This window comes from Cydia pomonella, chromosome 18, assembly GCF_033807575.1.
Source record: "Cydia pomonella isolate Wapato2018A chromosome 18, ilCydPomo1, whole genome shotgun sequence".
Classification (NCBI taxonomy): domain Eukaryota; kingdom Metazoa; phylum Arthropoda; class Insecta; order Lepidoptera; family Tortricidae; genus Cydia; species Cydia pomonella.
Genome location: NC_084720.1, coordinates 5,969,526 through 5,992,115, shown reverse-complemented (window position 1 = coordinate 5,992,115; position 22,590 = coordinate 5,969,526). Strand labels below are relative to the sequence as shown.

Sequence of the window (22,590 nt, the reverse complement as noted above, 5' to 3'; positions counted from 1 at the left end):
GTAAGGAGAAAACATGTTATTTTATACATTGGGGTATAAAACTATTAGGGTCGGATATATATTTAAATTTTCTTGGGCGAATTGGGGCGGCGGTTGAGGGAGAGGGGTCATGATCCTCGTTCCGGGTCATTCCTGATACAGAGGCTGTCTATCGCGATTCAGCGTGGCAACGCGGCGAGCGTGATGGGCACCTTTGCGTCTGGGAGGGCTCGGGACGGGTTGTTTGATTAATTTTTGTATTTGTGTCTTTCTTTTTGTTTACTTTTACTCCTGTTTAGTTTATAGTCAATTTTAATGTTTTTTTTTCATTATTTATGTATCTACATAGTATAAATGTAAAATGTATGTATAGCCTTAGTAGAAATGTATATTTTTATTAGATCTGAATATTTAAGGTCTCAATTGTACAACACTCTTATTATTAAATGTTAATCGAATTGATTCGAATACATAAACCTCTAATTGGCTTCGTCTCAGTCGAATGATAACGAGAAAAAAATATTTATGAAGAAAAAAAATGCAGATGAAAATCGCCTAGAATCGGTCATAACTATAATGATCGATTTAGGGTTTACTTATTAATATGGCAACGTCTATCAAGTGTCAGTTTTGACATAAACAAGCGACGTTCGTAAACATACTCAGCAAAAATGTAAAACTAAAAATACTTGTAATTGTTATCCGTTTCATTTATTACTTTACGAAATCAGTGAAGTTTATGTTGTGTATTTAATTAAATCATCCATAATGACCACCTTCTTCCAATATTGTCATATAAACCTCAAATTTATTTAGTAACTTATTTTTTAACACGGATGTCATACATTTTGAACGGTGTTTCTTCGCCATCGCGCAATCGGAACATATAGCAAATTTAGTTTTCCTTTATCAAATCATAATATCTAGTAGAATTTACTCAAGGACATTTAATTTGCAAAAGAATATAATTCAATGTAGTAGCGATAAGGGTGAGGTAGCTCCTAACATGGAGGACGAAGTCGAGGAATGTGTTCGAAAGAAAATACAATGGGCTAAGCTGCCAGCAAACGTTAAAAAGGTAAACTGATATGGTTTGATAAGTTTGTGTAATCTGAGCTTATTAAAGTAATTAAACACTGTATACTTGATACTTAATACCTTCAAGTCATTAGTCATATTGCTATCAATCATGATCAAACTTTAATATAAGTAAACAAAACATTGATATCCATATGAAACTTGGTATGCTTGCTATTTGTATTGTTTGTAATCTTAGTGAGATTCTTATTGGAACTAACCTTTTGAAACAGAAGTGAGATTAAATATTTATTTCAGCTGTTAGGGGATTCTAGCAAGGAATATGAGAAATATATATTTGAATTCAGTATTAAAAATCAACTCCGGTATAGAGGAAGTCTTGGTAAGTTTAATTATTTTAAAATCTAGTTTTTTTATTATAAATATTTTTATTTTGTACTAAGAACCTATGAAGCAAGAATACAAAAAAGTGTCTTTAACTTTTGTGACTATCCTTATGAAATGTTTTTAACAGTGACTAGATTAAAATAATAGGGGTAACTTTTTTCTTAGTCATTATGAATAGTACAATCAGCACAGTTTAATTTTTACTTATTTACAATTAGTAAAATCAATAGGTTTAAGAACATAATTATAGGCATTTTCCATTAAAAGTGTACCATTCACTTTTTTTCCAAAAACTGTGAAATATTGGGTTATTCCTATTCAGGGCCTCCGCTAGCTGACGCGGACGCCCGCCGCATGCGCATGCTCGAGGGTCTTGCTCCCAGGCGAAATCCGTCGCACGCGCCCGCACCAGTTAGCGCTGTTCATAACATTTCTTATTAACTTATTAACTATTAGACGGGGTGTCCTTTCCGGATAATCCGCGTCAGCTAGCGGAGGCCCTCAGATTCGCTAGGACTAAAAAGAAAAAAAAGTGACTCCCGAAAAATACTTTTTCTCTGAGAACCCTCATATTTTGCTTATAATTTGTAATATATAATATCACAATATTGTATACTATGGTCCTTTGTTTATGAAATTAGAAATATGATTATCAACAGTTTCAGTAGTTTTACAGTACAATACAAGATAATAACACATGTTGTTATGTTGCAGTGCGGACAGTCCAGAAAGATGAACGGAAATACTATGAGACTCTTGTGCATAGCAGCATTCAGAGGCTCATGCTGTACCCCTACCATCTGGCCGATATGATTGTCAAAGGTAATGTTTTCAAGCGTTAGATGCTTTTATCTATACTCATCATAGTTTATACTGGATGGTTTTACTTTTAACACAACCAATCCTTTAAAATTAGATTTACGATCACAGAATAGTCTACATTAATATACAAATATAGAGAAGGCGAGCTGAAGATAGGAAGGTGTGGCGCGAGCTTGTGAAGGCCCTTTGCACGTCTGGGGTGCTTTAGGATGACAACAACAATAACAACAATAATATACAAATAAAATTAAATTAAAGTTATTAAGAGACTGATGCTATTTCACAAAATTTAGAAATTAAATTTGATCTTTTGTGTTTGACTCTTAGTCTAACTTTAATCCTAGTTAATCACATACACTCTTGGCAATATGCTAGGCAGGTTCTCTGTTCTTAAAGGAAAAAAAAACCATATAATCGGTTATGCTCATGATGCGTAGCTCACGCTGGCAGTAAATGTTTTAAATGACTATGGTAAAAATGTAAATTAAAATCTGTAATACATACTTAGATAAACAAATTGCATTGACATTCCCACTAAAGTGTTAAATATCTGTTTAAAAATGTGATGTTTTCAACTAAATGGTACCACATTGTCGGTTGTTGATAAGGTTGATTTCAGCTTTATGGAAATAGCAGCTTCTTGACAACCAACAAAAAGTACCATTTTGGTTGAATATGGCGCAATTACATATATAGATAGATGATAGATATATGTATAAGTAGACAAATCACAAAGTTTTGATTCTCATTATGTGTACTTAGCATATTAAAATGTATGCAGGGGTGCTAAGCTAATACTTTTGCTGACTGTTCATACATGCTATAGTATAGAGACTATTTTAGAATGACAGATATTAATGCGGATGTATCTATTAGAGTACAGGAACTACTAATTGAGTGTAATAAAATTCATGGCAATGAAAGAGTTTAAAATAATATACAGTGACAATCATGGAAAAGAATGTATAGATAGTATTATGTAGATAAGATTGTTTTCCTTAACATAAAACATTGACTGTATTTTTTTAAACAATAAGATTGTAAACCATGTTTACGGTTTAATTTACGTGTTTAAAGCATAAAATTAGTTTAACCCTTTAAAAAGCCACGCTTATTATAGATAACATGCCATTATAAATTATTGCAATTCATGCAGGCTAATATTAAACTGAAACCTGTTGTCATCAAAGGGTTAATGTTAACGAAATAAATGTCATATACAAAGGGAAAAAATGACCAAGGCCTCCAATGCCCGGGGCTGAAATCGAACCAGCGTCTTCCGTTCACGCTTGCAGGCAGGCATATAGTTTAAATAGTAGTGTGACTACTTGTAAAACACACAAATTAAAATATTTTCACCCATGTTTGACCCATGAGTAGTGACAGTTAAAATTTCAACAAGTAAGCGTTCACATAAGATGACACCTATTATTTTGTTGGCATTTGTCAGGTCTGCGGATAACCCCGTTCATCTACTACGCGGAGGTGGTGGCGTTGCTGATCGAGCTGGAGAAGAGCTACGACACCATGCCCAACTTCACCGCTGCCGATTGTAAGACATTATTCTTATAGGCTTTTTACAGTAATTTAAGGAGGTTTAACCAGCTGGCCGCGTAGCCAACGTGCAAATCGCTTACGCTCCGTAGCGATCGAAACGCAACTGTCACTGTCGCACTAATATGGAAGAGTGATAGAGAGACACAAGATTCGTTGTCGAATCGATAGTGATTGTCACCTTGGCTAGGCCGGCTGAGCTATTCAAGTTTACTTTCTAATTACAATTTATTTATTTTTATATTACATTATTTGACAAAATATTCTTGAAAAAGGCACAACTCTATTCATCATCTCTTAATTTAGAATATGTTTAAACATTTGTGTTGACATGATGCAAAATAATATAAATTGGTAATATGTTTAATAATATTCATAAATATAATCACTCTAAAAAAAAATATTTTTATATCAAGCTGTGTCATCGCCAGTATTTCAAAAAAGCGTAAAAGAATATTTAAATATCAACTTCAAAAATTCCTAACCACCTAAGAAGAAACTAAAAAAAAAAAACTTTTTTAACTTTTGCCGAAATTAGCTCCTCCTGGCATTCACAAAAAAAACTGTCTTGTTATTCCTGTATCTTCCACTTTTATTATTTGTAGCGTTTGACCAGTTTCATTGACCTTAAATTAGCGCAAGTCAAGATACGGTCAAGGAGCTTAATTTCAGTACCATTTCGTACGACAATAGTATGAGGATGAGGTCTCTAGGGACTTTTGTATTGATCGTCACTGTGACAAGTACGAAATGATACTGAAATTAAATTCTTTGACTGTACTTACAATGACACATTTCAGGTCTTCGCTTACTAGGCATAGGCCGCAACGAATACCTCGAGCTCGTCGCCAAATCACGTTCTCTCGGCCGTCGCGGACGCTCCAAAGCGATTAGGGCGTTACTGCCGAGGGTTCCATTGAATATACCTATGCAGCCGTGGTGGCGGATCGAGCTGGGCTATGTGTTGGAAGCCGATGTTAAGGTAATGAACCGTAAATGTTTGTAATAAGGTTTAGTTTTGTTTGATACCTGGAGCTAGTAGCCAAGTTGCACTCGCTGGGCCGTCGCGGGCGCTCCAAAGCCATCAAGGCGTTACTGCAGCGGGTCCCACTCAACATTCCCATGCACCCGTGGTGGCGGATCGAGCTTGGCTACGTATTGAAGCCGATGCTAAGGTAATGAACCCTAAATGTTTGTAATAAGGTTGTGTTTTCTTTGATACCTGGAGCTAGTAGCCAAGTCACGCTCTCTCGAACGCTGCGGGCGCTCCAAAGCCATCAAGGCGTTACTGCTGAGTGTCCCACTCAACATTCCCATGCAGCCGTGGTGGCGGATCGAGCTTGGCTACGTATTAGAAACTAAATGTTTGTAATAAGGTTGAGTATTGTTTGATATCTGGAGCTGAAGTAGCCAAGTCGCGCTCGCTGGGCCGTCGTGGGTGCTCCAAAGCCACCAAGGCGGTACTGCCGCGGGTTCCACTCAACATTCCAATGCAGCCTTGGTAGCGGATCGAGCTCGGACATGTGTTAGAAGCCGAGGTTAAGTTAGACCCTGTGTGCTGGTAATAAGTTTGAGTGTTGATATTTTTAGAATATTCTTGGAATGTGGTTTTCATGTTTAAATTTTTATTAACCATTCAAAATCTAAAAACTGATTAGATTAACAAATACCTATACAAGAAGGCTACGAGTAGTTATTTTATTACGAAAGCGGATCTGAGAGACAGAATAATAGGTGACTTTTGTGGCACTGAAACTCGCGTTAACGATCACGCGATTTTTTCTGGTGTCAGTGAATGCATGGATGGCTGTATAGCTGCAAAAGTCGCATTATTTTAGTGGGTCATTCTACTTTTCGTCTTTCTGACATGTTAATTATGTTTGTAATGGTAAAGGAATGATATAAAAGGAATTAATTTGTTAAAACACACATTAGACCACTCAGTTACTAGATTTAAGGATATTTACAGTAGCATTAAGTGATAACTGAATGATGTCTGTTTGACAGCAAATTAACATCATCGGTTCACTTGTCACTACGCCCGTCACTTTCGCGCTTACATGCTTGTTAGAATGTGACAGGGATGGTGACAAATGATAAAGAGATCTTAGCCCTACAGATAGTTTGTGTAGATATTTCAATAAGATAAGTAGAATGGCCCCACCCTCTATAATTCCAATGTATTATCGCTTCTGTGACCAAGCTAACCGACTGGTGTGCCAACTAATCCGTTTGTTGCTAGCCGCTCAGCGACCAGGAACGGGAGCTGATTGACCTGCTGATCGACCGAGGCTCGCAAACTGCCGGCACGCTCGACTACAACATCGTTAAGACCTTGTACAGGTAACTACATGCTTAGCAGGATGTAAGTAACTAAATGAATGAATAACATTTTCTTTAGGTTGGTCTCTAAGAAGCTTTTGATCATGCGCAGAAATGGAATCTTTTGGCATCAAAAAATGTTTTTGACAATATTGACAATTAGGTACTTGCTGACTGTATAATTTTTCAAAATCTCTAAATGCCAGTCATTGTTAATTTAAAATTAAGGGTAAATCTTCTAAGACGATTTAGGCGTTTCAGCACGGGATCCGATAGCTGCTCTTAGTGACCCATTAAAAAAATCCACGCTGTGTAAACTTATTATTCGTTCTTTCTTCTTCTTTTTAGTATTTGTTGTTTCTGTAGTACTTCTGTATATATAAATACATGTTAATTCTATAAAAGAATGTTTCGATTGCTGCAAAGCAGCAAAAACCAACTTTATTTATTTGTTGCACAAATAACTCTTGTTATTTTTGTAGGCGCGGGCTAATTTACCTGGATGTCCCGATCACGGCTGAAGACCGCGTGTCTGTCCCGCCGTTAAAGGGGTTTGTCATGAACCGCGTCGCTGGCGACTACTTCGAGACGTTACTATACAAGGTCTTCGTCTCCATTGACGAACACACTACGGTGGCTGAGCTAGCAGCGGTGTTACAGGTACGAAAATAAACTTTATTGACTTGACATAACGTCTACTTTAAGCCCTTAAAAGAGTTCGTCGTTAACCGCGTCGCTGGAGACTACTCCAGGACGTTATTATATAAGGCATTCGTCTCCATTGATGAACGCTACGGGGGCTGAATTAGCGACAGTGTTTCAGGAGTGAATGTCGACTTTATTGCGACGAATTAAGGTCCACATTACTATAGAGTTCGTCATGAAGCCTGAGACTACTTTGATACGCTACTCTACAAGGTGATCGTGTCCATTGATAAACACTCTAAGGGAGCTGAGAATATAAAAGTTATTGGCTTGATATGAGAGCTACTTTACTAAAACAGACCTTGTTTTGTCAGAATAGTCTTGATAAGTAGTATTAAGGTTAAAACGTATAATCCGTGTCATTTTAATTATAATCTTTCATAACCCAAATAAAGTAGCATTTCTTTTGTTTCATTGATTTCTCAAACAAACTAAATTCATCCCAATTTACTATACGACAAAGTTCAAATTAAAGATAGGAAAATGTTGTATGGCGGTCTTATGAGGTTATATATATATCAAAAATTTAATTATTGTCGAAAAATCCCACTTTATAGCTATTTTACAACGTGACTAAAGTACAAATGTGTGTGAAATGTTGTCTATTCTTTTAGGTTGAATGCAGCCTAGTGAAGCAGGCGGTGTCCCTGTACTGCCGCCTGGGCTTCGCTCAGCACCTTCAACCGCCGCGGGTCCCCAACCCGCACCCCTCGTGGCGTACAGCGCTCACACAGCCTTTACACCCACAGTTAGTCCACTGTAGAACTTATTGACAAAGCAACTAAGACTAGTTTAGCTTGACGCACCACTAGGATTACTTCAAAGTATCAGGCCGTTTTAATTATAAACATTTTTTTCAGGTACAGTCAAATATCGCCGCTAACATTTAACCCCAACATGGAAGAGGAGGTATTGCAAATGGAGCCCGTACTTATGAAGGAACCGTCCACGTCCAAACAGGTACAATCGGCTACCAAATACCATAGGGCGCTGCTATAACTTTAGTTATTGGCTTTTGCATACGGTGCATGTACCTTACACATTTTGAGGTACTTGCGCGGATTATATGCATTGTAAGCAACGGTACCTGTAAAGTCCAGCGGCAAGAGCATGTGCCGATTGTGCAAGTTACCTGCTAACCCGCACGTTATACGTAACTAGAGCAGGTAAAGGTGCAGGTTAGTAAAGATAGCATGCGTAAATAGCCCGCGCCAGACAACACACGTGAGTAACTAGTGCATGCACAGTTAGGTGCCGAGATACCTGAGCCCCCTGCATCTAAGTTTGTATACAGGGGGGTCGACTATCTCTGCAGCTGGCTGTACATATATCTTGAGCATACCTACTGTTGGCACACTTCTGTGCCACAACAAGCTACGAGTTTATGCGCCATGTCCAATAGCATTAGGGTTTTTAATATTGTCGAAAACAAAAAAAAATTTAGACATTATCCGTGATATGGTTTATTTACAGAGCTGTCAAGACATGAACGACAACTCCACCAACAGTGGCGTCAAGAGGGTGGCGCTTCTCTTCGACTCTACTTTAGCAGCCTACCTCATGATGGGAAACCTTTCACCGGTACACAATTCTAATATTAATGTGCCGTTCAATGCAAAAAGGGACCTTACTATTGGCTCTTTCATTAAAAAAACCGGACAAGTGCGAGTCGGACTCGCCCACCGAGAGTTCCGTACTTTTTAGTATTTGTTGTTATAGCGGCAACAGAAATACATCATCTGTTTCAACTGTATAGCTATCACGGTTAGTTATAGGGTCCCGTTTCACCCTTTGGGTACAGAACCTTACAAAAGTCTGATTTCTTTTTACCATATCATCATTAATTCACTATTTTTTTTTTTTTTACTGCATTGCGCAATAGTAGGTAACTTCTTTGGCAATACATGAAAGTTGATTTTTAACTGCAGCTACACTTCAAGCGTAATAAGTAAGGTCCCTTATCTTGTAACACGATGCAAATCTTTTTATAAGACATCTGAATATATAATTCAAATAAGTAATGTGTTTGTTTTAGGATCTCAAAACACATGCTGTTACGTTATTTGAAGTTGGCAAGATTTGCGATGAAAGTCTGGATAGTTTACTTATGGAATTAGATAAGGTAAGTGATTACTTTCGCCACCTCATTGAATTATACATTGAATTACTCGTTATCTGGCTCTGGCTCGTGGACGGCTGAGACACGCGTCGTTCTCGTGAACGGGTGCTGTTTGTGGAGACCGGTCTGGTTAAGCTTACACAGGCTACAGGTTATAAGTATGTAACTTTACTTTTGAGTGGCATTAACGAGAGACACTTCATTCGGTTCTTGCCTGTCTGATTTAATTTTTTGTCTTTTAATTATTTATTATTTTATATTCATTCAAGTCTTGGAGACTTTTTACATCTCTAAGAATAATTGAATGAGCGGTTTTTTAAATTTATATTTTATCTCTGGCACTTAGAGACTTTTATATCTCTAAAGAATTTTAGTATTTGTTGGTTGCATTTTTTATCATAGTTTTTTTTGGGTAATTGGACATTTAGAAACTGTATACTTTTCTAATAAAGTCTCTAATATTTCATTGATACTATATTTGTAATTGTATTTTGTTTTTATTTTATTTTTTATTATTTTGTAAAAAAATTACATGTGCTCCTGTGGCCTATTTGCTGAATAAATGTTTGATGTTTGATCTCGTGGAGGTGTAGTGGCGATGACGATTTATATTATGGGCATTGAAAAAAGTACGTGTACTTTTCTGTTTGTTTTATTCATAATATATATTTAAAAAAAGAACCAAACCACCGTCACCAGTCTGGCCAGTCTGGTCTGGTAACCATGAGCAGTCTGACCTAGTGGGTAGCGACCCTGTGACATATATTTGTGTGATGAACACAGATACCCGTATCTGTTTCTGAGTCATGGGTGTTTTCTACATAAATATGTATTTATCTATATAAGTATGTATATATCATCGCTCCCTAGTAAAGTTAGAGCAAGATAAGTCTGCAACGATTTTTATGGCACACGCGGTGCAAGTGTTATGTGTACGTCATAATTTCATAGAAGTTTGACGTTTAAAATAACGCTTGCATTGCATTTGCTACCAGGGTCGTTGCAGACTTGGCTTGGTCTGACTCTACAAATTTTTCTTAGTTTGGGGCTAGGTTGTCTGTGTAATGTGTATTAAAGTCATTAAAGGATCGTTTATAAACTCATCAACGTTCTTGTCCTTGATAAAATCAGTAATTAAAGACTCGTATTAAATAAGCATTTATGCATGAAATGTTCAGGCATTCATGCTTGAAAAACGAGTTTACGATATGAGTGTCAAAAACGCGAGTAGAGCTAAACTATTAGTTGGCGTTCGTACCAAGCAAGCTGGCCAGGACACTAGTAAAACGGTAATTAGCCGCTACTGCCATAATGTCATTATAGTGCGAGGAGTGTGACGAAAAAAATACCTTAAATATTGGAATGGCCCAGGTGGCAGGGGACCCTGAAATTGAAGGCGAGGCGGCGCGTTACTTAGCGGCGGCGGCGTGCCTGCGGCGCACGCTGCGCATCCTGCGGCCGCGCCTGCGCCCGCTCGACCTGCTCCGGTGCGAGGCGCTCCACGCGCTCGGCGCGCCGCAGCGCTCGCGCCTGCTGCAGCACAAGTACAGGTCGGTCTAGGCCCTTTAGTAGGGAGGTGATGATCATTGCGAAAAAAACAAATCTCTATAAGAAATGCTTTTAGATCCTTATCGTTTTAATGAGTCGTCATGAAAGGCTTGCGCATTCTATTGACGAATTTTTCTAAACAATCTGTAAATTATGGCACACGGTTAAATGTGTATAAAACGTTCATAATTTTCGCTGTTGTTGCTTATTTGTCAAAACGTAATAAAAGATAAACATTTTTTTTGATTAGCTTGTATTTTTTGGGGTTAATTTATTGTAAAACTTGCGTTGTATTCAGGCTGGCGGTATCGACGGCGCCTTTATGCCGCGAAGCCCGCGCTGGTTTGGCGGCAGGCGCGTTACCCCACGTGGGCCCGGCCCCGCCCGAGGCCTCCACGCCGTGGATGAGACTGTACCTGTACCACGTTGCCGGCTACGGGCCGCCTACGCTATTACTGAAGAAAGGTAAAGGGTCGCAGTGTGTGTCAGGTTGGCCGTGTCGTAAAATTTTTTCTTTAAAATTTGAACTTTAATTGGTCGATTCCAAAGTTGTTTGTCCGACGTATGCCGCATAAGCCCAAAACATGAATCATTATTAAACATTCGTATGTCTGTCTGTCTTGTAGGCACGGTGGTCCGCAGCGTGCCGCGGTTGCTGCTGGGCTTCTCCCGGCTGGTGGTGGCGTGGTGGGGCGCGGAGGCGGCGCTGGACGGCGCGGGCGGCTCGCCGGGCGCGCTGCCCGCCGCCGCCGCGCTGCAGGCCGCCAACTCGGCGCTGCGCCGCGGGCCCGTGCTGCTGCAGGTACATGAGACCCACTGAGGCGGCGCTGGACGGCGCGGGCGGCTCGCCGGGCGCGCTGCCCGCCGCCGCCGCGCTGCAGGCCGCCAACTCGGCGCTGCGCCGCGGGCCCGTGCTGCTGCAGGTACATGAGACCCACTGAGGCGGCGCTGGACGGCGCGGGCGGCTCGCCGGGCGCGCTGCCCGCCGCCGCCGCGCTGCAGGCCGCCAACTCGGCGCTGCGCCGCGGGCCCGTGCTGCTGCAGGTACATGAGACCCACTGAGGCGGCGCTGGACGGCGCGGGCGGCTCGCCGGGCGCGCTGCCCGCCGCCGCCGCGCTGCAGGCCGCCAACTCGGCGCTGCGCCGCGGGCCCGTGCTGCTGCAGGTACATGAGACCCACTGAGGCGGCGCTGGACGGCGCGGGCGGCTCGCCGGGCGCGCTGCCCGCCGCCGCCGCGCTGCAGGCCGCCAACTCGGCGCTGCGCCGCGGGCCCGTGCTGCTGCAGGTACATGAGACCCACTGAGGCGGCGCTGGACGGCGCGGGCGGCTCCAACTTACTACATTAATTCAAATACTACACATAATAGCATGCATAGCCTGTAATTTAGTATTAAGCTAGATATAAGACAATTTGTGTGCCCTAACAGGGTGTCATGGAAGCTTACTGTATAACTTTAATAACATCTTATGTACATGACTTTACAAATAAACATCTTATCTTATCTCATCTTACCTTATACGCGCGTTAAACATATAATTATTTAGGTTTAAAATCGAACGATTCAAAATAAATCTTTAAATAATATTTAGAACGTTGACAGTGTTAGTAATTATTGTTTATCATATTAAATTTGTATTTCCACAGTTTTACGTGTTTTGTTTGCAGGCGGTTGGAGTTCGGCAACCGGCGAAGCTAAAACATGTGGTGTTCCCTCCTGAAGCCGACAAATCTTCGGGTAAACTACCATTTTAACTCAATTATTTTCCCTCCTTAAAGATACTTAGACAATATTTGAGTTTATATTCGGTCGCTTATAATATTGAGTAAACAATTGTTCGTTAACAGAGACCAGTGCTTTATGGGCGCGGCATGGCGGACTGAGACGGCTAGCGTCTCGGCTACGGCTGTCTCGCTCTGTCGGCTACGTGACACTAGCTGACATAGGAGTTCCTGATTTGGGCGCACGCCCTCCCCCTACCGTGCAACTCGGTAAGTTAAAAAAACCATAACTATTATTTGAAATTAAAATCCAAAACCCTCTAATTTATAGAAACTTCAACCAAAAAATCTGAAAATTATTGTCCTGAAAACTTTTACTAACAGCGACTTAATTATATCATTTACAGTACATATGGTGCTATTTTACCGCACTAGTGCGAAAATTAGCATATTACGTTACTATGTCGAACATTAAAAAACCCCCTATGTACTGTAAAACGTTGTACGATACATGTGCGAATAGGTAATTTGCAACTCGTGCCCATTTAAAACACTCCCTTCAGTCGTGTTTTAATTTATCGCCGCTCGTTTCGAATTTCCTATTTTTCGCACTTGTATCGTAAATAACTATTCTTTTCTTTTGTAGTTCCAATTGATTTAAACATTAAACCTTTTTTAACGCCAACGTCGTATATACACGACAACGGGGATGGTTTAAATGTGTAGTTTGTTGTTGTATTATTTATAAATTGTTAGTTATAGTTTACCAACACAAGAATCCACGCACGATTAAAATTTAAAGTCCTCTGGATATTTTAGTTCCGTCGCGCAAAATGAAAGATGTGTGCGGCATAGCGAAACCCGTAAGCGAGGTGTCGATATCGTCGACCGAGTCGGGCGATAAGTCGGACGACAAGCGGCTGCAGTCGCCGATCGAGTCGCACTTCGCAGTCACCCCGTCCACGGACAGCAAGACTAGCTCGCCGGCCAATGGCTTCACCACGGTGGAAGGTAAGTTGATTTAGTGTCGTTAACCAGTCGGGCGACAAGTCGGACGACAAGCGCCTGCAGTCGCTGATCGAGTCGCACTTCGCAGTCACCCCGTCCACGGACAGCAAGCCTAGATCGCCGGCCAATGGCTTCACCACGGTGGAAGGTAAGTTGATTTAGTGTCGTTGACCAGTCGGGCGACAAGTCGGACGACAAGCGCCTGCAGTCGCCGATCGAGTCGCACTTCGCGGTCACCCCGTCCACGGACAGCAAGACTAGCTCGCCGGCCAATGGTTTCACTATGGTGGAAGGTAAGTTGATTTAGTGTCGTTGACCAGTCGGGCGACAAGTCGGACGACAAGCGCCTGCAGTCGCCGATCGAGTCGCACTTCGCGGTCACCCCGTCCACGGACAGCAAGACTAGCTCGCCGGCCAATGTTTCACTATGGTGGAAGGTAAGTTGATTTAGTGTCGTTGACCAGTCGGGCGACAAGTCGGACGACAAGCGCCTGCAGTCGCCGATCGAGTCGCACTTCGCGGTCACCCCGTCCACGGACAGCAAGACTAGCTCGCCGGCTAATGTCGTCACTACGGTGGAAGGTAAATTGATTTAGTGTCGTTGACCAGTCGGGCGACAAGTCGGACGACAAGCGCCTGCAGTCGCCGATCGAGTCGCACTTCGCGGTCACCCCGTCCACGGACAGCAAGACTAGCTCGCCGGCCAATGGTTTCACTATGGTGGAAGGTAAGTTGATTTAGTGTCGTTGACCAGTCGGGCGACAAGTCGGACGACAAGCGCCTGCAGTCGCCGATCGAGTCGCACTTCGCGGTCACCCCGTCCACGGACAGCAAGACTAGCTCGCCGGCTAATGTCGTCACTACGGTGGAAGGTAAATTGATTTAGTGTCGTTGACCAGTCGGGCGACAAGTCGGACGACAAGCGGCTGCAGTCGCCGATAGACTCGCACTTCGCGGTCACCCCGTCCACGGACAGCAAGACTAGCTCGCCGGCCAATGGCTTCACCACGGTGGAAGGTAAGTTGATTTTGTGTCGTTGACCAGTCGGACGACAAGCGCCTGCAGTCGCCGATCGAGTCGCACTTCGCGGTCACCCCGTCCACGGACAGCAAGACTAGCTCGCCGGCCAATGGCAACCGTCAGAATATGGTACATTGATTAGATCTAATAATAAATAAATTGATATAACCGCCATGTGGGATGTTGACTCGACGATCATTGTCCCGATAGTCGTTTCAGCGAACGGTCTCATACCGAAAAGTCTCAACCAACACCTTGAGAGACTCGCTGGGAGGTTGGATCAAGGGTCAGATGCAGAAGGCGGTAATCTTGGACACGGCGCGGATAGTCCGGCGGTTCCTCTCTCTGCGGCCCTGACCACCGGCAGGTTGGGACCTGCCCCGCTGCTGGTGGCACCCTAGGTTAGGTTTTTTATAATACGTTTTTGTATTGTTTTGGTATAACTTTGTATTTTACTTTTGTATCCATATTATAAAAACCTAGCCTAGAATGAAAGAAAAATAAAGATAAATAAATTACGCAGGTGGTCAGCTACTCCGCGAAGAACTCGACAACCTCGCGATCGGCGACACCACACGAAGCAAGGAGTCCCTTCCTTCAAGCGACGATCTAGTCACCATACATTCCTCCTCCACCAGCATAGAAGACTTGAAAGACAAATCCAAAGAATGGCGAAGCAAGGAGTCTATCTCAGACGATATCCGTCGTTCCTCGAGCGCGGATTTCAATTTTGAGAAAGAGAAGCAGTTGAACGATTTGTTGAGCCCGGCGGAGGAGTCGATATCGATGTTTACGCAGTTGAGCGACAAGTTGACGGAGATGGCGGAGGGCGATAGTGGAGTTGACACGGCGCATACTGACGATGAGACTTGTAAACCAGAGGTATGATTTAAGTTTTTTTTTTATATTGAAAAATGCTTGCACACGGGGCAATGTAGCTGGAGCACTTTAAAGCGCGGGCAACTTGCGTGGCTAGCTTTGCTGATACATGCTAACATGCTCAAAGTACATGGCTGCCGGCTGATTGCAAGCACTAGTAAACTATGTTTGTATAATTACTAATATAATTTTATCTGATGGTTCTGTCTAATATTAATCATGCCAGATCATGTGTATTTATTCCTTTATTACCGAGTATGTATAATTTATCAAAAAAATGTTGCTTGATATTTTCTTTTATTTATTTTTCAGAAATGGACTATACTTGATCTCCAATTTGGCATTCCATTGTTTGACGAGGTGCTCTGTGAGAAGATTTGTAACTGTTTAGCTGACCGGATAGCGGAACCAGAATTGTAAGTAAATAAGTATTTAAAACTACGCGCCCCTCCCAGTCAAAGGTGTTACGGGTCCTCCAAAAGTAGTTAGTTAAAGGTGTTGTTACTAGAAATGCCCCGAATAGTGGTTTTAGCCGAATACCAAATATTCGGCTCCGCTCTCGGCCGTAGCGCCGAATATTCGGCAAAACATGCGAACATTTTGACTCACGTTAATTATGAAAACTGTTCTCCAACAAAGCACAACATTTGCTAAGATTTAACTTTTGTCGCTCAATGAATGTAGCTCAACTAGTGAATGTTGTTACTAGTTAGAGTCAATCATCAGACCCATCATAAAAATAAAATGATTTGTAATAAACAAACTGCTCAAAAACAGGGTCTTCATATTTAACAACTTTCCAAGAAAACATGGTTTGCGGTTATTTTTATTGTGTATTTTTTCATTTTAGGTAGCTGGACCAGGTATTCGGTATTCGGCCGAATAGTAGGCAACAATAAGCCTAATACCAATTATTCGGCAAAATGGCCGAATACCGAATAGTTGCTGAATATTCGTGGCATCTCTAGTTGTTACCTTTGACTGACTCCTATTGGGGGAGTACTTTAGATGTGCTCTGGGGGAAGGGCGACGAGTTAAAAATGGTTTATATGTATACATTTTTGTGTTATCATTGTTCTCATGTATGTGGTTGATTTTCAATTTTATTTCAGATTGGATAAAATTAAGGAAGATAATGAGTTCCTATGCTCGGATGTTTTAAAATTTGTGTCACAATGCCAAGTAAGTCTCATAGATGTAAGGCCGGGGCCTAGACGCACGCGGCGAGCGGGGCGGCGGGCTGTCGTCCAAAACAGGTTCATAGAAGTCTATACATTTTGATCGCGCCGCTCGGAATCGGGCGTGCATCCAGTCCGCGGCCTAATAGTTCGATAACTAAGTTTGCTTTTCATTCAGGACCGTTAGTAAGCTCATTACGATTTATTTTCTGGTTTAACATTGTTTTTTTTTTATACCACGTAAGTGGCAATCATATATATGGCTCGCCTGATCGATTAATCATTTATTAAACTTTCTTTTAGTTAAAACTTTTACAGTGCATTGATCGTTTCTTACACATAATTTATACATTTCCAGTACTACCCAGGAGAAGACATGGGCATAGTAAAGCGAGGTACCCTGGTCCCCTTGCCGCGGAAAAACCTGGCGTTTGAAAACGGCCGCATCAGCGAGTGGAGCGGGAAATGACGCCTTCTCGCTCACTTCTGTCGATTTGTCCATAACCACGCCGCTGTGCGAAAGAGACCTTCGTGTGTATTAAGTTTAGAATGCGTATTCGATGTCCGTTCGCCGTGCAGATGAATATATCGACTGTTTATTATGTACTAAGAGCAACAAATATAACAGCATGGGTAGACCTTATGTCGATGGAATAAGGGCTACAAATGGTCTGTTAACTGTCATACATTCACACAGTTATACATGATATTCACTAAGATCACCTATACGGATATGGTTAAACTTTTAACTTCAGAAATCACAAATTATATATTTTATTCCTGATAAACTTAAACGTTATTCAAAATTATAATACGACAAAAATAAATTTGAAACATATCACATAGGTATAGTTTACCACGAAATGTGCTCGCCTCATCGTAATGCTGACCCGAAAGTCGGTGCTAATCTTCCGGCGAGACCATCTGTGGCCACGATCGCAGCTGTAAGACTCGGCCTTACCACAAATCTGAATACAACCAAAAATACATTGATTGAGTAAGATGCGTAAAATCGAAGACAATTTCGTCCTTCGAATTTGACAGGTAAACATATGGCGCAGTACAGCGCCTTCTGTTTTGGATGTCAAAACATGGAGCACGTTTTTTTCTTAGACTTTACCTCTATATAATAATCAATTATCTTTGACTCGATGAACTTCTACCGTGACATGCGTCACTACTGCTCTTGCGTACTTGTTAGAAAGTGATGCCACGACAGCAGATGTTAAAATCGCTACTGTTTGACCCGCAGTAGGTGATGTTAGTGTATATGACGCGGATATTTATATTATTTTAAAGTTTGTTTACTCCTGGCCATATTTTGTGTTCACGTATTAATATATTCGCTATGTTGTACTAAATATAGTATTGTAAATGACTGAGTGGTCTGATGAAGTAACTGTGTACGGGATGTACATCTGAGCTGATATGATTCTTGATGGTTGATTGTAGCCTTGATGGAAACACTGATTTTGGTATATGTATTTATTGATAACCAAGGTACATGAGTACTAGCTAGGAGCACGTATAAACGTAAACTAATCCATAAATCGATGTATGGCGTAATCGCAAATACAGCAATTATTATAAAGTCATTATATTTAATTTTAACGCTGACGCGAGAAATGTGCGATGCTTGCATTGTACAAACTGGGTAGCATAAGAATTGATGTTCTAACTTTTGCGCATCGTGTCCGCTTTTTAATTTGCCTAAAGTAATATATACTTTAGTAGTAGTATCTAAATTTGATTTTGCAATATATATATTTTTTAATTCATACTCATAATATATTTCTAAAGCGCACGTTGAATGCTAGAATATAAATATAAATATAGCAATGACCGTTGGCATTGAGAAAACATCGGTTAAAACAATGTTTTTGTTTTATTAGATTTTTAATGAATATGCTAGAAAGTCAATTATTAACCGCCATCTTATTTTTACAAAGTTCAAGTATTAATGTGATTAAAAGATTATTATTAGAATAAAAACTATGTTTTACTCGACAGTTTAGTAAAATATTTCCAATTTCCTGTTAGTGAAAAGATTTTAGAGACTGTCGTCTAGAATATTATAGAATGTAGATAAAATCCTAGTATATACATGTAGAAAACAGCTTTCCGGTCCAGTCCTTTTGATATCGAAATTGGTAACAAGGTTCGCGATTATTATATCATTATGTTTTCTCCAGAAACTTCTAACCTCGCACAGCTAAACTGTGGAATGAATTGTCGCTTGCGGTATTTTCGGACAGATACGACCTTCAAACCTTCAAGAAAAGAGCGTAGAGGCCGATTAAGCTAAGTTGGCAACGATTTTGATAGCCCAGTTTGTGCAATATAATTTCATAGAAGTTTGACGTTTAAAATAACCCTTGCACTGTCTGAACTGTCAAAATCACTGCCAACTTATCTTGGTCTGACTCTACTCCCATCTTAAAGGCCGGCAACCTTCTCTCTTACCTTTTCTCTGCAGCTGACTGTACCTGCATGTGATTGATTGAAATTGGGTCGCGAAGATTAATAAACATAATTTACTGGAAAAACTATCCACGCATTTGGAGTTAGTTTTAAACTGTAATTTGTAGCTTTGTTATTATTAAATGATAAATTAATTCAGCACGCCAATTTGTTTATACAAAATAGAGATGTTATAAATAAGTAGATGAAATAGGAATAATAGCGATATTGAAGATGGATGATCACCATAGAAATTTTAGATCTCCATAAGCTGTTTTTATATTCAGACATAGCACGTTTACATTAAATCCATAGTTTGGGTCAATTCAATACCTTAGTTTAAAATATTATATTATATTTTATAAATAAATAATAATTTATATTGAATCTACAGTACTGTACTGTTTGTACGGGTCGACAGATCTAGGTAAGAAAGTTGTACATTCTACTCAGTATGGGTAGGGTAGGGTTCATAAGGGTATTACGTGACGTACTGTACTGTACACACCCGATTCTTACCAGGGGCCCATTTCTCGAACGGTATTAGTCTAATATTATTAGTGTGTTGCCATGGTAACCCATACGAACTGACAGTTCGTGGACTAATTAGTCGAATTCCTTTCGAGAAATGGGCCCCTGTCAAGTCGTATGGGTTACCATGGCAACAGACTAATAATATTAGACTATACCTGACGCCGCGAATGATGATCCGTATGACAGTCGCTCCAAATAACGTTTGGATAGACCTAATATTAAAAATAATTGAAGAAATAGGTTTTATCGTATTTTTATTACTTACTTAATTAATCAATCAATTTTTCGTGTTATGGCTCCATCAAGGTGTTGATGATTCTGCCAATGTCGAGGTTGGATAAGACACGGCTGCCGGGTCCACACAGATCGAGCATACGAGCGGGCGAGGAAAACGCACGCGCCGCTTCGGCTGAGGCACGTCTACACTGGCCGGGTTGTGCGTGAGGAATATGCCTCGCACGTACGTGCTCGCTTGCTCGCTCTGTGTGGACCCGCCTATTAATACATTTCAAAATAAAATAAAATGTGTTAAAGTACCAATAAGTCTAAACACAGTACATTGACAGTTACTCCGTACAAAAATGAGCTGTCATAGGGATCATCATTTGGCGCGTCAAGTATAATACCGTTTGAGAAATAGGCCCCAGTTATAGTCATATTACTGACTGGAGCTTTACCATAAAATGTACATTTATAAAATGTTAATGTATATTAAGTTTATAATGAGGCAGGAATTTCATAATTTTGTTTTTATTGGTTACCAATATTTTTGTTATTAATTTTGTATTTCAAAATTAGCTGTATTAGGTAAACAACGAGTATAATATAAATATTTATCTGATTAAACTTTTATATAATAAAATATGTATTTTCAAAACTAAATTAGTCCTAATTGATGTAATTTCTACAGGCGGAATTCCACCAGTTTGCGGCACAAGCTTTTTTGTACTGAATGTGCTTGCGCCGCACAGTGCCTCACACTGGTGGAATCCCGCCTTAAGACTTGTGTTACTTTTGGTTTTAAATAGGAACTTATTTGTACGTACGTCTTTACTATTTCAGTTGGTTTTTATCAAAGAAGCAAGAGTAATTTTATAAATATGTACACTCGAGTTCACAAACATATCCTAGCTGGCCAAAAAATATGTGCATTACCGTTGCCAGGGAGGTTTTGGGATTATACTGAGCAACTTTTACTATAGGGACCAACCCCGAAATCGCGAAAAAAAAATTCTGGCTGTTTCATACATTTTAGCTGATCCCTTTTCTATGGGAGGGTATTTTTTTTTATAAGCCCCAAAACCTCTCTGGCAACGAGAATGGACATATTTTTTGGCCACCGTGTATACAATCCAACATTCCATAAGTATATTTACACGACCTTATTTCCTGTGGCTTAGAGACGTGTAATAGTACATTACGATACAAGTGTGAAAAGTAGGAAATCGCAACGAGTGGCGATAAATTAAAACACGAATTGCAAATACCTTTAAGCACGTGTATTGTACAACGTTTCAGAGTACATATGGCCCTTTAAAGTTTCGATTTACGCACTGGACTGTAATGTACTATTACAGTACATATGGTGCTACTTTACCGCACAAGTGCGAAAATTAGCATATTACGTTACTGTGTCGAACATTTAAAGGGCCATATGTTCTGTAAAACGTTGTACGATACATGTGCGAATAGATAATTCGTAACTCGTGACGATTTAAAACACTCCCTTCGGTCGTGTTTTAATTTATCGCCACTCGTTTCGAATTTCCTATTTTTCGCACTTGTATCGTAATGTACTATTATTTATTGGCAGTAAACAAGAATTTACGATCAAGTTTTAATTTTAAACCTGAAGCCGAAGGTGAGTTGGCTTGTAAATATGTTTTCGCCTTAGCAACTCGAACAAGCCTACTTTCGTCACTCCAGGGAGTGTGGAAAGAGCGACTTTCCTCACTCCAGGTAGTGAGACAAAGTAGCTTTTTAATTTAGTGAAGGCCATGAATACAGGAATAAAAACTTTACTTGATGTTGAATTTTTTAACCTTTAATATGTTCTCACTACTGAGGTGAAAAGTAGTGTGTCACACGAGAGCAAAGTTATTTTACATCACGTGTTTTTTAGTCCCTCGCTACGCTCAAGATTCTAACTTAGAATACCTCGCTTCGCTCGTGATTCAATTATAGAATCTTTCGCTTACTTGGGACTCAAAATCAACACTCGCAATAAAAACTAACTTTCCTCTCTTGTTGCACAAATAACTATTGTGAACTCGACTGTCTAACCTAACCTAAATTAGGCGACCAATCAGGGGCCCTTTTCATTTCCATTAGTTTTTAATTTCATATTAGAAGATGTAGTGTTCCGTCCCAATAATAGTACATTACGATACAAGTGCGAAAAATAGGAAATTCGAAACGAGTGGCGATAAATTAAAACACGACCGAAGGGAGTGTTTTAAATCGACACGAGTTGCGAATTACCTATTCGCACATGTATCGTACAACGTTTACAGTACATATGGCCCTTTAAATGTTCGACACAGTAACGTAATATGCTACTTCTCGCACTAGTGCTATAAAGTAGCCCCATATGTACTGTAAAATAATATTATCATCTCTTCGCATTTCTCCATAAATATTGTTTGTATAAAAAATACGCAAAAGTTCCACAAGTAATCGCCATCTACCCTGGAAATTAAACTATATAGTAAGTCACAGTGTAATTCGTGTAAATCTATTAAAACTAACATTCAGCTAGTTCAATACAGCCGATTTAGTCAGGGTCTTGTTTCATCGCTTGTTTATTCCTGAGGCACATGTGAAAAATATTCATTTATTGGACTTTGTTGCACAACATCCACAGTCGTGTACAATTGTAAAGCCAGCCATCTGTTTCAGTAGTAGAGCAGTTGGACAGAGATAACTACTGACTAGAAGTGAGTGAGTGAGTTCTAGTGACATAGTTGGGTGGCTGCCCTATATATGCAAATGCAGAAAGCTTGTTTTTGTTTATAAGTATTGTATTATTTTAGGTGTAAAGTAACCTAATAAAGTATGTGTAAATAAAAGTATTACAGTCTTTTTATTTATTACTGGAATCTTATGCGCTTGATGGATTAGGATTACTTCGGGGCATGGAGCGCCTGTGCATCGTGTAAAAAGTGGTAAAAAATATGCGGGCCCAGATACTATAATTATAGCGCACTGTAATCCCGCGTCACCCAGGGAATTCGCGCTACTTAACTAAGTAACATTTTGATTCTAGAAACTTCGCATTCTTCGTCAGCTCCCATTCCTTTTTCAAAAAATGGCGTCG

The 22,590-nt window shown here is 40.3% G+C and overlaps 1 protein-coding gene across 1 annotated transcript; it reads left to right on the top strand.

Annotated features, from left to right (window-relative positions):
• The first annotated feature begins 448 nt into the window (after nucleotides 1-448).
• LOC133527829 (protein FAM91A1) lies at nucleotides 449-22,345 on the top strand. Its single transcript, XM_061865014.1, has 21 exons — nucleotides 449-1,057; nucleotides 1,315-1,399; nucleotides 2,119-2,226; nucleotides 3,677-3,778; nucleotides 4,581-4,762; nucleotides 6,023-6,123; nucleotides 6,585-6,762; nucleotides 7,422-7,555; nucleotides 7,668-7,767; nucleotides 8,281-8,388; nucleotides 8,843-8,929; nucleotides 10,298-10,476; nucleotides 10,773-10,939; nucleotides 11,101-11,276; nucleotides 12,142-12,211; nucleotides 12,322-12,465; nucleotides 13,015-13,206; nucleotides 14,747-15,105; nucleotides 15,415-15,518; nucleotides 16,215-16,284; nucleotides 16,639-22,345. The coding sequence occupies exons 1-21, from the start codon at nucleotides 986-988 to the stop codon at nucleotides 16,747-16,749; spliced, it is 2,829 nt and encodes a 942-aa protein (XP_061720998.1). The 5' UTR covers nucleotides 449-985; the 3' UTR covers nucleotides 16,750-22,345.
• The last annotated feature ends 245 nt before the right edge of the window (nucleotides 22,346-22,590 follow it).